This window comes from Dermacentor albipictus, chromosome 1 (assembly GCF_038994185.2).
Source record: "Dermacentor albipictus isolate Rhodes 1998 colony chromosome 1, USDA_Dalb.pri_finalv2, whole genome shotgun sequence".
In the NCBI taxonomy this organism is placed as follows: Eukaryota; Metazoa; Arthropoda; class Arachnida; order Ixodida; family Ixodidae; genus Dermacentor; species Dermacentor albipictus.
This window is the reverse complement of record NC_091821.1, coordinates 342,397,892-342,413,057: the sequence shown is the minus strand read 5'-3', so window position 1 is coordinate 342,413,057 and position 15,166 is coordinate 342,397,892. Positions and strand designations below refer to the sequence as shown.

The 15,166-nt window shown below is 46.2% G+C and overlaps 1 protein-coding gene across 1 annotated transcript in view; it reads right to left on the bottom strand.

Moving 5' to 3' along the window:
• The window catches only part of LOC135908044 (acidic mammalian chitinase-like), a 40,351-nt gene that overhangs the window by 13,375 nt on the left and 11,810 nt on the right, over positions 1 to 15,166 (bottom strand). The window contains exon 6 of the mRNA XM_065439824.1: positions 3,320 to 3,487. Coding sequence (XP_065295896.1) covers positions 3,320 to 3,487 — 168 coding nt within the window. The remainder of the gene's footprint in view (positions 1 to 3,319; positions 3,488 to 15,166) is intronic.

Genomic DNA, 15,166 nt, shown 5'->3' with positions numbered 1-15,166 from the left:
TGGGACGAGTTGCGGCCGGAGAAAACGCCAATTGCGTTTAACTTATCTCTTTCCTTCATTATTTCCTTGAGTTGCGGCTCACCGCGACGCTGGCAGATGCCCGGAACCATATACGCATGATATGGGATAGATAAGGTAGGAAATAAAATAATGTGAAAGAGCGTCCATCGTGAAACCCTGCAATAACCCTTAAACCCATAAGCATGATGACTGTCGCCCGTTACCTCGTCTATTTTTCCCTAACTGTATAGCACTTTTCGTGCAAAATTGGCAACTGGAAACAAAAATCGCAAGGAGTTGAGAAATTAAGCGATCTGCTAAGGGAGAGAGCCGAGGCAACAACCAAACTGCAAGCAAAAGCGAATAATAAAAACGTTAACCGTTGTTTATGAGAATATTTATGGATCAACATCTTTTTATTTAAAAAGGAAGTAGAGAAAACGCCGCCGGAAGTGGAGAACAATTACTTGTTTTGAATGACGATTCTATAGTTATCGGTCGAACCGCCTCACGTAGCCACTTGTCTGCTGTGCTTATGTGGGTGTTTTTCTAACCTTCCGCGGTGAGCGCAGTACGTCTAGAATCGCAGAGTCCTGCGCTCTACGCGGTTGTATGGGACTGGCGGCCGCACAGCGTTACGCAATTCGCGGAACTGTCAAAACTGATCAACAAGGACAAAATAACTGATATTCGAAACTATAACATGAGAAAGACTGAAGAAGCCGTAAAAAATGAACGCAGCCTGAAATCAGTAAAAAAGAAACCTGGCATAGGACAAACCATGATGTATGCACTAAAAGATAAGAAGGATAATATCATCAGCAATCTCGAAGATATAGCAAAAGCAGTGGAAAAATTCTAAGCTGACCTGTATACAGTACCCAGGGGAGTCACGATACCTGACTTAGAAACAGTAATGAACAGGATACAGAAACTCTCCTATAACTAGCGATGAGGTCAGAAGGGCCCTGCAAGACATGAAACGATGAAGAGCGGGAGGATAAGGTGGAGTAACAGTCGATTTAATCAAAGATGGAGGAGACATAATTCTTGGAAAACTGGCGGCTCTTTATACGAAGTGTCTATCGACTGCAAGGGTCCCAGAAAACTGGAAGAATGCAGACATTATACTAATCCACAAAAAAGGAGACGTTAAAGAATTGAAAAGTTATGGGACCATTAGCTTGCTCCCAGTATTATATAAAATATTTACCAAAATGATCTCCAATAGAATAAGGGCAACACTGGATTTTGTCGACCAAGGGAACAGGCTGGCTTCAGGAAGAGATACCTTACAATGGATCACATCCATGTCATCAATCAGGTGATCGCGAAATCTGCAGAGTACAATTAGCCTCTCTATGTGGCTTATATAGATTACAAAAAGGCATTTGATTCGGTAGAGATACCAGCAATCCTAGAGGCACCACGTAATCAAGGAGTACAGAACGCTCACGTAAAAAGCTTGGAAAATATTGTTACATGCGCGTGGTATTTGTTTGTTTGAACGAAGCACGTAGGCACCATCACTCCAGAAAAGAGGAGGAAGAACGAACTGGGCTCGCGCTGTGAATCTAACCGGTCAGCGCTGCAACCGTTGTTGTAAATATAATCTGTAAATAGTTTCTCGGCTTACTGACTCGTCCTTCGCGTAAGAATATCTACAGAGGTTCTACAGCTACCTTAATTCTACACAAGAAAAGGAGGGAGATACCTATAGAGAAAGGGGTCAGACAGGGAGACACAATTTCTCCAAAGCTATTCACTGCGTGCTTAGAAGAATTCAAGCTATTAAAATGTGAAGGCTTAGGAGTAAAGATCGACGGCAAATATCTCAGCAACCTTCGGTTTGCCGATGACATTGTTCTATTCAACAACAATGCAGACGAGTTACAACAAATGATTGGAGACCTTAACAGAGAGAGTGTGAGAATATTAATATGCAGAAGATGATGATAATGATAAATAGCCGGGCAAAGGAACAAGAGATCAGGATCGCCAGTCGGCCACTAGAGACTGTGAAGGAGTACGTTTACCTAGGTCAATTAATCACAGGGAACCCTGATCATGAGAAGGAAATTCACAGAATAATAAAAATAGGTTGGGTCGCATACAGCAGACATTGCCAGCTCCTGACTGGAAGCTTACCATTATTATTGAAAAGTAAGGTGTGCAATCAGTGCATTTTGCCAGTGCAAAATGCCCAGTGCCAGTGCATTTCTCAGTGCATTTCGCCAGTGCATATGGGGCAGAGACTTGAGAGCAAGTTAAGGACCGCGCTAAGAGCGATCGAACGAAGATTGCTAGGCATAACGTTAAGAGAGAAAGAGAGCGGTTTGGATCAGAGAGCGAACGGGTATAGACGATATTCTAATTGACATCAAGAGGAAGAAATGTAGCTGGGCAGGTCATGTAATGGGCCGGTTAGATAACCGTTGGACCATCAGGGTTACAGAATGGGTACCAAGAGAAGAGAAACGCAATCGAGGACGACAAAACACTAGGTGGAGCGATGAAATGAGTAAATTCACGGGCGCTAGTTGGAATCGGTTGGCGCAGGACAGGGGTAATTGGAGATCGCAGGGAGGCCTTCGTCCTGCAGTGGACATAAAAACAAGCTGATGATGATGATGATGATGATGGAGGTGGTGGGCCCCCCCCGAAAAAAAATCCTGGGTACGTGCCTGGTTGTTGGAATGCATCATGTAACCGCACAAAAACAAGGGACAAAGAAAAAAACACATAAGACAGGCGCGGAAGTTCGCGCCTGTCTTGTGTGTTCCTTCTTTGTCCCTTGTTTTTGTGCGGTTACATGATGCATTCCAATAACGACCACCAACTAGCCCGCTTATCCCTGTTAAAAATCAGTGTTGCGTTACCTCCGCTACGGCCGGTGAATGAAAGTTTATTAAAAAATGATATCAGAGCATATCCTCACCCCAGAAAATAAAAAAGTGGAAGGATGTCAACGTTCACGCGCCGAGAAAGCACGCCCGCGCCACGCTGCGCACGCTAAACCACGTGACCTCGCTTCGGAGAAAGGGAAATTCAACGCCTCCGCTTCAAGTGCGTGGAGGCGAAACGGCGACGACCATTTCTACCCGAGTGGTGACGTCATCCGGTCAAATTGGGAAAAACTGCCACGGTATCCAAAGAAAGCTGTTGGCCCTAAAATGCCCTTTATGTGCGCCGCACTGTCTAAAATATATCTGGATCCCTTTCCCCCGCGTACGGTAGCAAATCTTTGTCAGGTTATAAACGGCCCTGCTTTTCTCCTTGTGCGTGTGTGTGTGTTTGTATACAGCTTGTATATACGCACCCAGGGGTAGGCAACGGAGCCATTGCCCGGTCCAATGCCCGTGGCTGGCGCATCGAAGCCGTGCGACTCCTGCCGCAGCAGCGTGTAGGTGCGCCCGTACAGCGGGAGCCCCACGATCAATTTCGAACGGTCGGCGCCCCGCTGCACCCAGTACTCTGCCGACCAGGCCTGCGAGAAGAGCGCGCGGGGTTATCGAACGCTCACTTTCGGAGAGCAGCGTTCTCCTGTAGACAGCTTGAGCGAAAAAAAAGGAAAAGAAAAGCGCAAGAACGTTTCTATCGAAACGATTTTGTCGCGAAGCTCCATAATTACACACGTTCTCCGAGTTATTCGTATCGAAATTTCTCGGATTACGCCCGCATCGGTGCCGCATGCTTCTGTAATAAAAATACAGAAAACATAGATTTACTCACATGAATCGTTTTCTTTTTTTCAAGTGGGGGTGGTAACGACTCGAAACAATATATATATATATATATATATATATATATATATATATATATGTAGGTAGGTCAAGGTTACATATAGGACAAATTGATGAGCACACAAAGATCACTCTAATAAGGGTGCCTTATGGGGTTACGCCTGACTTATAAGGGTTTAAGGATGTTTTATTTTGACAATGCAGTAAAGCTGATGCTGGTATTTATTCTTGCACGTCTCTGTCTTGAGATACTGCTCAAATAACAATTGTATGTTATTTGTTCGCTAACACATAAGAGCAAGCACGATAGGTGTCGCAAATGCCGGCAGGTTGGCGCTTATTCATGCAAAATACACTGCCGCTCACCGTTCCGATCGGTGACCTCGAATGCACTGGTGTAAACACCGATTAGGTCGCTCTTAAAAAGTTAAATTAAATTGTGGGGTTTTACGTGCCAAAACCACTTTATGATTACGAGGCACGCCGTAGTGGAGGACTCCGGAAATTTCGACCGTCTGGGGGTTCTTCAACGTGCACCTAAATACACCGGGGTTTTCGCCTCCATCGAAATGCGGCCACCGCGGCCGGGATTCGATCCCGCGACCTCGTGCTCAGCAGCGTAACACCATAGCCACTGAGCATAGCCACTGAGCGAGACGCAGCTTGCGCTACCTGTCATCTGTTTGATATCATGTGTGCGCTGTTTTGTTAGTTATACGGTTACAACATTATAATTTGGCGATTCTTGTGTTGAGCTCGCGCCAGCATGCAAACTTTGACGCATAGTAGAGCTTATTTCGTTTGTTTTGTAAATATTCATACAGATGGCAGTTTAATTGTACAGGATGATGATATACAGATTATTTATGACTTTTTTAAATCATATTTTATCGCTACCCGAAGGGCGTTATCTTGTAATTGCACCCTTTTAAGATCGGACATTGCTAAATGTATGATTTTGCGAATTACGCCCTCACAATGGTGTTTGTTATTTGAAAACGCCCATTTTGAGGGGGTGCAGAGGCATGAGTTACAAACGCATAAAACACCGTTATGTGTGTGAATTAGCTTGCGGTGTGCATGTATGGAATAAAAAAAAGTAAGAAGAAAGACGAAAAACACGACAGGAGCGAAATAATGTTGCTGGCCGGAAGCAACATTATTTCAATTTATTTTGATGACAACTACTGTAAAATAACAAAAAAAAGGTCCGAACATGGTATCACGCTAAAAACACAAGTTTGGAGATGTAGGCACTTATAACGTCAGCGTTTTAAGGTGCCCGAACCCCACAGTTCGCACACCGTTTCTGTTTTTGCTCGTATCCCGTATTTCGTTGTGCTGTAATTATTTTTGGAAATGAAGTCCGAACAACACGGCCGTCTACAGGTACGTAGCCAGGATCTTTTTCGGGTGGTGGAAAGGGGGCGGCGCTAAGGTTCTATTATTATCCGTTAAGTTTCCAATGCTTGTTGCATAATAATACAACTATTACTTTGAGCAGGCCTTTGGTCTGCCTGAAGGCATGTACCACTCTGCACTTGTCTGCATGGGGCCGGCGTTCGTAGCCGACGTTCCAGGCGTAAAAGAGACCAGGCCGCCGGCTGGAAAAATTCCGGGGAAGGGGCCGTGCGGAATCGAAACCACGTCGCATGGATTTCTCAAGGACAGCAACCCGACGCATTAGCAGGCGGCACCACAAGTGCACTGGGTATGCACCGATTTTCAATGAACACCTTTAACGCCAATGGTTTAGCGAGCTGCGCCACGACTGCAGTGGACATGTGCCTTTCTTCATTGAACCTCTCGCCAGCTTGGTACACTGAGCATGTGACACTGAGTGTGCGGCAAACGAGGGAACAATTATCAGCGTTCGCACGCACTGGCGCGCCGTGCTTCTCGTCTCGGAGGCCATGCGCGGACTTCTCGGCAGCGCCACCAGATGCCGCAGCGTGTCTGGAAAGAATAGGGGGCCTCGATACCACTCTTCTCCGTACAGGGTGGTGACACGTCTGCTTGCGCCGCCATGTTGTGTCGGAACACGTAAAGGCGTGCTATGACAGACAGCGGGAATTTTAGTTCTTCGCTCACTGACATTGGAAATTTTTAAAAATTTGCGCAGATTGAACTCTTACGTGCATTGCAATACTTAATCTCACGTGAAAGACAGAGTGGAACGCTTACTGTAAAACAATTCTAGAATAAGTTTCAAGCCCAGCAGATAATTAGTAATTTTTTTCTTCCGCACTTCTGTTACGCCCACAAATACGTTTCGAAAATAATGTTGATGCATATGACGTATACCTAAAGCTTGTCCTCCAAAAGGGTTTATAATCCTTTGGCTAAACCTATAGCTGAGTAATGCCATAAAAATGCATAGGATAAAATGCGGTGAATAGGTACGGCAGCGTTGCCAATAACTGAAGGTGTTGTAGTTATCGAGATACAAATCGTGCGTGTGAAAGTTAAGAATCATAAACAGCACGTGGCCGAAAACCGTCTTACATTAGTAAAGTGTCAAAAACCAAGCTTGAGGTCGTGGTTTCGATCACGGCCGCAGCTGCTGAAATTCAATGATGGCAAACTGCAAAACCACTCGTGTACGTAGATTTAGGAGCACGTTAAAGGAAGCTGATCAAAACTATTTCGAAGTCCCCCACTACGCCGAATAATTATATCGCGGTTTCGGCACGTAAAACCATAGAATTTATTACTCTTCCAAGTGAAAAGCAAGAACAAGGCACGTGATCTCTGTCGTGCCACCTTTAAACGCTGATAAATGAACACCGTCGTTGCAGACTTCTAGCCTAAAGTATAAGTCCATGCGTTTGGATTGTGAATATTTCCGGTCTGTGGTATAGTATAATATTCCCTGCCTGTATAAGTATAATGCCTAAACGTTAAGCTGAAAAACACATTTGTCTTACGTTCTGTTATATAGCAAGCCATAGATGAGCACAGCAATGCGAGAAAGAACAGTATATAGCGGCACATGTCACCAAGCGAAAGGGAAACCTTATTGCCGAAATATATAGTTGTCACTATATATATTACATCCCTTTCGATATATCTGACTGGTACGATCAGTGCAAATATAAGGGCTGAGCCGCATCATGAGAAAACTCCCCAAGGACACTTTCCTAACATTTCGGTGCTCAGTGCATACTGTTGTGGAAAACTACGTATGGGATTTGAGAATGCTTCTCATCGCCTTGAATAAGTGACTACGAGGGAAAATGCCTAGTGCTTCAGGAAATCTCCTGAACAGCGTTTCACACGAATACACAAGTTTAAATATATTGGCTTAACAGAACAAGGTTCTTGCAGAATTTTTACTGCGTTCTCGCTCGCGGGCAAATTAAGTCCCAGTTGTCCTTTTTCCGTTTGGCTATAGTGCACAAAGGTGTTCAGCATACGGGCATGACGGAGTGTTTTTAAACATAAAACTGTCACGCAGTTTTCATCTTACCTTGCGAGCCGGAGAAGTTAACTTCTCCGGCTCGCAAGGTAAGACGTGTTCGCTAAGTTAATTAACTTAGCGAACACGTCTGCAGCACCGCGCAAATTACAAACACCAGGCAACACGACAGCGCCGCACTGACTAATGCACACACATGTACGGCCGCTTCAACAGCTACGACACAATATAGCGGTAGTGCCGCACGGGCCTGGTCAAAGGGTGTCACCACCCTGTACGGCGGGAGGCGGCGCTGACATCGAAGGCTTCGTAGGAAAGAAGCGCGAGGGAGGAGCCCGGTTGACACGTGACGCGTTTTTCAGCGTTCGCGCGCACCGGCGCGCCATGCATTTCGGAGGCCACACGCAGGCTTCGCGGAAAAGGCGCTAGATGGCGCCTAATGCTCTTAAGAAGTTGTTGAGTTGAGTTGAGTTGTTGTAGGCTACTGGTGGGATTAGCCTTGCAGTTGCTGCCGGCAATTGCTCCACCGTAGCGACACTTAAAATAATTAAATCACGTAATCCGACACAGACCTCCCAATTACAAATGTTCACTCCTCAGTTCACCATGTTGAAGCCAAATCCGTGTCCTGTAGGTAATTTAACAGAAGGCGAGAGACCTCCTTCCTACACAACCGGTTCCCGCGCGGGAAAACTATGTCCTGAAGCGAACTGTGAGGAAGTCCTGTGTTCTTGAGAGACCCGAATAACACCCTCCTTTCCGCGTTATACACAGTACAGCACATTAGGTAATGTTCAATGTCACCACACACACCACACGTTGAACATAATGGTGATAACGCCAGGCCAGTCTTAAACATCCACGCAGGGGTACGAGCAGAGCCCGTGCGAATGCGTAGCAGTAAGGTTGCTTGGTTTCTTTGGAGACCCTTGATCACACATGGCTTGTGAGGTGAGCTCCACAAAGAACTGAAGTGGCACGACACCGCTTCTCTGAAGAGTCTCCCGTCTTCTTGAGGCACTTTTCTCGAAGGATTCCCAGACAGCGCTCTATGGGCGAGGCTGTCCGCCATCTCGTTGCCTATGATACCTATGTGTGATGGCACCCATTGGAATCGTATGGAGAAGCCTTTGACACTGAGATTTTGTACCGAACGTAGGGAGCTTAGAGATAAGGCATCAGTAGGGAATCCGTGCTCTAACCTTTGAAGGGCGGATTTCGAATCTGTAAGAATGACCACAGGTTGAGGCGTACAAAACCGTAGCTTTTTGAGAGCTGCCTCAATGGCAACGCTTTCGGCCGTTGTGGAGGACACGACTGCAGTGAAGCGAACGGACCAATCAAAGTTCAAAGAGGGAATGTGAAAAGCAGCTGCACTAGATCCTCTGACCTTGTCCACAGAGCCATCAGTAAAAATTTGAAGGTGACGTGCATATTCCGTTTCAAGATGTTCCAGTACGAGCGAACGCGTTGCTGCCAAAGGAGAACTCCGCTTAGCACGAACGTGAGGAACTGCCAACGAACTATCGAGGCTCGCGAAAGACCAAGGTGGTTTCGACCTCTTAATTCGACCTCTAGTGTCAAGACCCAGGTAACCAAGAGTATTAAGGGCCAAGTACGCTCGGGACTCGGATCTCTTTCGAAGGCGCTGTAGAAGGGCTCGGCCAGCTGCCGTCTGTTTGAGGCGGCCAATTTGCATCAATAACCTCTGTGAAGCGACTAAGCTAAGAGGTCTCGATAGAGATTCATAAAGTACTGCATTGTTAGGAGCAGCCTGCGGAACGCCAAGAGCCCTTCTTAGGCCCTTTCTGTGCAGAACCTCAAGTCGTTCCAGCTGTGATATCGATGGGGAAATTAAAGGGAGCTGATACATTATTCGACTCGTCACTAGTGCATCGTGCAACCTGATCATTGAAGAAGGGTGATTTCCCCATTGCTCACTTGCAACTCTACGGATTACATTGAGACGCGAAGATATCGATGTCACAACCGAGTCCACAGCTCGTCGCCACTGTAGGCGGTAGTCGATAATGACGCCCAAAAAGCGCTTGTGTTTAAATTGTCGAAGACAAGATTGATTAAGGTCTATTTTCAGCCGCGCATACCTTCTTCCTCTACCAGATTTTTCCACCGAGAGAGTCAACCCCACACCTTGAAGGTAATTTTGAACTGAAAGTAATGCCTGTCGAGCTATCAGAGCTAAACGCTTGTGTTGATATCCGGTTATCCAAAGGCAGATGTCGTCCGCGTATATCGACATATGGACATGCCTGCAATGTTTTTGCACTTCAGCGGGAAGACCAGCCATTGCAACGTTAAAGAGCGTTGGGGAAAGAACACTTCCTTGAGGTACACCTCGCGATACCACCCTTTCGGTGCTTGTGGTACTTCCTAACTGCACTTGAATTTTCCGATCACTGATAAATGAGTGAATGAAGCGCAGAAGATAACCCTGTACGCCCATGGCCTGCAAACTATTTAGTATTGAGCTCTGAAGGATGGTATCATAAGCCTTTGATACGTCTAGGAAAATAACTAGTGTTGAAAGGCCGAAAGCTCTATGATGTTCAATATGGCTTATCAAGTCCAAGACGCTGTCCTGCGCGCTTAAACCTGTTCGGAATCCAGTCATGCATGTTGGCAGAGCCCTTCTATCTTCGAGCCACCAAGATAAACGCTTACTTGCCAGCTTCTCCATAAGCTTAGCCACGCACGACGTCAGTGATACAGGACGATATGAGGCCAAGTCTGTCATTTCTTTGCCGGGCTTCAGCACTGGGACAACGCGAGCCACTTTCCATGAAGGAGGAACGTCGCCAGTCTCCCACACTCGATTGAGATAACTTAGAAGCATCTTTCGGTGTTCCAGAGGTAGGTTCTGCATCATCTGGTTGTAGGTTCTGCATCATCTGGTTGGTGATGCCGTCAGGACCTGGTGCACATCGACGCCGCAGGCCGCTGAGTGCTGTCTGTAGCTCTCGAAGTGTAAACGGGGCGTCCATCACAGACGTAGATGTTGCAGGTGGAGTGCAGGGAGGAATTCCTGAACTTGCACTTACAAATGCATCTGCAAATTCCTCTGCCAAGCACACGAGAGGTTTCTGCTTGCGCAGTGCAAGCGCTTCAAAAGGTCTACTAGGTCGAGAATCACCAGCAAGACTGCCTGACCGCATGGGAAGTGATCACTATCCAATTTTTGTGTTTACTGCCGACTTCCATTTGCGCGACTCTAAAATTAGCCATGTTGTTAATTGGGACAAATACAGGGAGCAACTTGCCTGTGTTTCTGGTGATGTGATTGACAAAATGATTTCTGGTAAGATGGCTGCTACCACAGCGGTCAAGTTGCCTACTCATTTTCCGACTCCGGATTTAAAACTCAGGAACCTTTGCGCCGCGCGCAGAAGGGCGGAGCGACAACTGATGCGGAAGAAGGATGACAGATCCTTGAAGACGACCTTCAATAGGCTTAACTCTGCCATTCGACGCCATACGAACAAGCTCTGTAGGTCGCAGTGGGCGTCCTTCTGCGCTAGCTTGACGGTTTTCTCACCGATGACGAGGATTTGGCGAGTTAATGCTCTTAAGAAAGCGCGAAGTAGTAATCTCGCTGCAGTATACGCCTCATATATACCTGCTTTTGACGGTGGCGATACGTTGTGTCGCTACATTGATTCAGTGCTGAAGGCATTGCTGTCGGCAGTCATCGCCAGACGGATTCCACCACTTATATGTATATATGTATATATGTAGTGTGCGCTAAAATAAAAACGGAGTCTGCGCAGAGAGAATGGTTCGATCTATACGAATTTGTCATGGATAATGTAGTATGTTTAGAAACTTACGGGAGGCTGTCCCAATGAAAAGCTCGAGAGAGAGAGGGAGAGAGACAAAGGAGATGAGAAAGGCAGGGAGGTTAACTGGAAGATAGATATCCTGTTTGTTACCCTGCACTGTGGAAGGTGTAAGGGGAGACAGAAAGATCTTAAATGCGCACGCATGAAAAAGTGAGGGAGGGGAAAGAAAAAGAAATTAGGAACACACACACGCACACACAAACAAACAAAGCAACGCAGGAGCGTCACACTCGTTTAAGCAGGCCGCTTGACCGGAAAAATCTCAGTAGGGCCTTTACCGTCTTCTGGCGTGAAGGTCGCATGAGCCGGCACTCCAAGATTGTCTGCTCAGAAAACGGCCGGTCATCGAGGCGTGCCAACGCCGTCACGATCGACTGTCTCTGGGAGCTGTAGCGAGGACAATGACACAGGATATGTTCGATTGTTTCCTCGAATTAAAAGCTAAATTAGCTTTATAGGCATAACGTTAATAAAAGCTAAATTAACGTTATGCCTATAACGTTCCCAAGAATGCAAGAGAAGGTTATGGCAAACACGATGGCGCTATTGCGGGTGTAGATTGCGAGCAGATGAAACAGAAGACAGTTGGTGAGAACAATGAAAACAATGGCGACGTGACGTGGCATACTGTGGAAGAGCGTAACAAACTGTGTCTTTAGAGGAAAGCCGCGAAACGTATTGTTTGTTGCTCAAGACAACGGAACTGACCGATAAAGAGGGGACAGAATAAGATAAGTGAGTTACTTACCGCTATCTTCGATAAGACGTGCTGCGATGCTTGTATGCATGTTTTTTCTCGTGTTTGTTTGCGCCGATGGGTGCTTACGCTTGCGTGTGAGCAAGTAGTGTTGGTTTGATTGTCAACGGCCTGCGTTCGTGTGTTTGTGAGTTCCTACACTTGGACTCCCATTACTATCTTTAAACGTAAGTTAATAAAGCTTTCTGACCTTATCTACGTGTGCGTCTGCTTTTTTTTTTATCCGTTGTTTTCGTGCAGTTCTGTGGCCCTTCTTATCAGGTAGGTCGAACGCACAAATTCAACTACTGGTGCTTGCACTAGACATTCGCTAATCAGGGCTGATATAGAACTCGTGCTATCGGGTATGCCACTGCGAGTTTGCCTTGGTAGGCATTGTTTTGCGGGTAGTTAGAATTTGGCGTGAAGAGCTGGGTCATGCAGCACTCAGAAAACATTCTGTATACGCTGGATCGCATCGTGTGGACAAGCGCTGGCCACCCGTGAGATCAGACTTTCAAAACGAAGGCGGCCGGTCGTTACGAGCTGAAATTTATTTTTAAATATGCCCTTAAATAATAAGGAAGCTTCCAGCGTGCAGAAGCGACTAACGTTACCCTATCCGATTCGTGTATGATTTTTAGCGCAGTGCGAAAAAAAAATAGAAAGGTGGGAGCTTCATTGCTGCGACGTTTCACGCAAATACGACTGTCATTACAGGTCGCCAGTTCACATGGCTTCGGTTAGATCACTTGCAGCTATTACACAGAAATCCGGGCTGCAGTATATTTATTGACTTACTTATGTGACCCTCAGACAGGCACGTACCCAGGATTTTTTTCGGGGGGGGGAGGGGGGGCAACCCAAGGCAACTTTTCTGTACAAATGAGGGGGGTGCCTTTACTAGTACAAATGTGAATAGCGCCCACCATTCGCCATAAAAATGCATAAACCCACAAAAAAGAAATGAAATAAGGTGTATTTTACAGGCACGCCTGTGCGATCCACCTCTCCTTTACTTGGCAAGCAAAGAACCACGTCAAATGAACTCGCGCAGGAAGAACACTGCCACGAACAAGTAAAGAAGCCCCGAGAGTGCAAAATAAAGATAACTTTAGTAGAATAGAACCTAAAAGAACAGCAGTTGACAACAAAGGCACACGGACTGCGCGGAGTTTTGTTACTCCGCCAGCAAATCACAGCAGCAAACAAAATCGTCGTCATGCGGCCTTTTCAAAATGGCGTCGTACTTGATACCTCCGGAGCGTCTGCTGTTCTTGAAGGGTCTTTTCATCGGCGGAAGCAATGAGTTGTGCAGCAGACATGGACAAAATGTAAGGATTCTGAGCATTTCACTCTTCAAAAGTCTGCTGTGCAGTTCGTTTCACTGCTGAACCCGTTTTACTCATGAAACTTCACGGCCAACTGAAGTGAAACTTCACAACAAATAGCTGTAGCGAAGCAGGCATGTTATTTCAGTTCAATAAAGAATTAGGCATTCGCCATTCCACTATAATAGGCGAGGGGAAAGGTATAAAATTACGGGCTAATAATTTCATTGTTGTAGTTACCGCCTTATTTGGATAACAGAAAAAGTTTGAAGTACGAATTATTTGCGGCCTCGCGGAGGAACAGTGGCTGGCAGTTATGAGGTCGTGGACGGGGGTTCATTGCAGACTTCGACTATAGTAGCGTTTTTTGAATGAGCTCTGGAAGAATTATAGAGAAATATATATTCGTGGAACAATCACAGATCTTTTGGATCCCTCGTTTACTGCTCTGACAGAAGTGCCACAACCGACTCGTATTGTTATTCGGGAAGTTACGTAAGGATACGTGGCCGCCAGTCGCGTACAGCCGCATATGGCGCAGGAAGCTGCGATTCTACACGTACTGCGCCCACCGCGGAAGGTTAGAAAAACACCTACATAAGCACAGCAGAGAAGCGGCTACGTTAGGTGACTCGAATGATAACTGTTGAAGCGTCATTAACACACAGAATTGTCCTCCACTTCCGACGGCGTTATCACTGCTTCCTCTTTAAATTAAATATGTTGATTCATAAATATTTTCACAAACAACGGTTAAATTTGGTAATTTTCGCTTTTATTTCCTGTTTGGCTGTTGCTTTGGCTCTCTCCCTTAGTAGATAGCTTAATTTGTCAGCTCCTTGCCACTCTTGTTTCCAGTTGCCCATTTTCCATGAAAATGCTGTACAATTAGGGAAAAAGCAGACGAGGTAACGGGTGACAGTCATATTGCTTAAGGGTTTAACGGTTATTACAGGGTTTGATGATAGACGCTGTCTCGCATTATTTTATTTTGCACCTTGTCTATAACCCATATGACGGGTATATGTTTCTGAGGATCTCTCAGCGTCGCGGCGAGCCGTCACTCGAGGAAATAATGAAACAAAAAGTTAAACGCAACTGGTATTTTCTCTGGTTGCAACTCGCTCCACGTGCATACAGACCAGCTGATCACGAACTGAATACCTTCCCCGTCCCTGAATCAGTCTAAACGAAGAAGGTTGAATTAAGAAGCAACAACGATGCGCGTGACCATTGAATAGACGGCGACAACTGAATGCATCTCGAGTTTATCGCGCGGACACCGAATTGATGAGGAAACTGGCCTTCACATCGCAGGAGACGCCGATAACTACCGCCATCCAAAAGGAGTGAAATAGGCAGCAAAATGTTGAACCCCGAATAGCTGTCAAGTTTGAACATTGATTTCGCGGCGCTTTAGGAATGTGTGTGAGAAGTGGTGGCGTGGGCGGGGAGGGGGTAGGGGGTATGCGTCTTAATTTCGGGGGGGGGGGGGGTACGTGACTGCCCTCAGACATTAGAGGGGGTATAGCTACAAAGAAACACAAAATAAAAGGGACAATTACAGCAATAAATCAGTGTATGCCAGTAACGGCTCCTAACTATCCAATATTAAGTGTGATTAGTTTGCAATTGTGATTTGTGGTTAGTTTAATTGGTGGCGGGACCAATTTCACACTTCATGCACATTTTCTCTTTCTTTCGAAAAAGAGTCGCAGTGTCGTACGAAAGGCGAAACACTGATAAAGATAGCAAAGTATGTTACACAATCGCACGACGTAAGGTTTGCAGTTTTATTGGCCGAATAAATTGCTGTAAGCATTTGGCTAACTAGCAAAAGCACGATCACGAGCAGTCGCTGTGACAACGCTGTTATAATGAGGACTGCCGGCTTGTCCCAAAGAGAACGCTTCGTGCAGCCACTTGCTTCACCACGTGGTCTGTACCACGTATCCAAAACTCGGATTGCGCGACCTCCAACTAGCGCGCACGAATACACGCGCCATCTCGGCTTACAAAGTCTACCCGCCGCAGATGACCTCCAGCGTAAGGCGCGTGAGCCGCGCTGATGCACTCAGCCG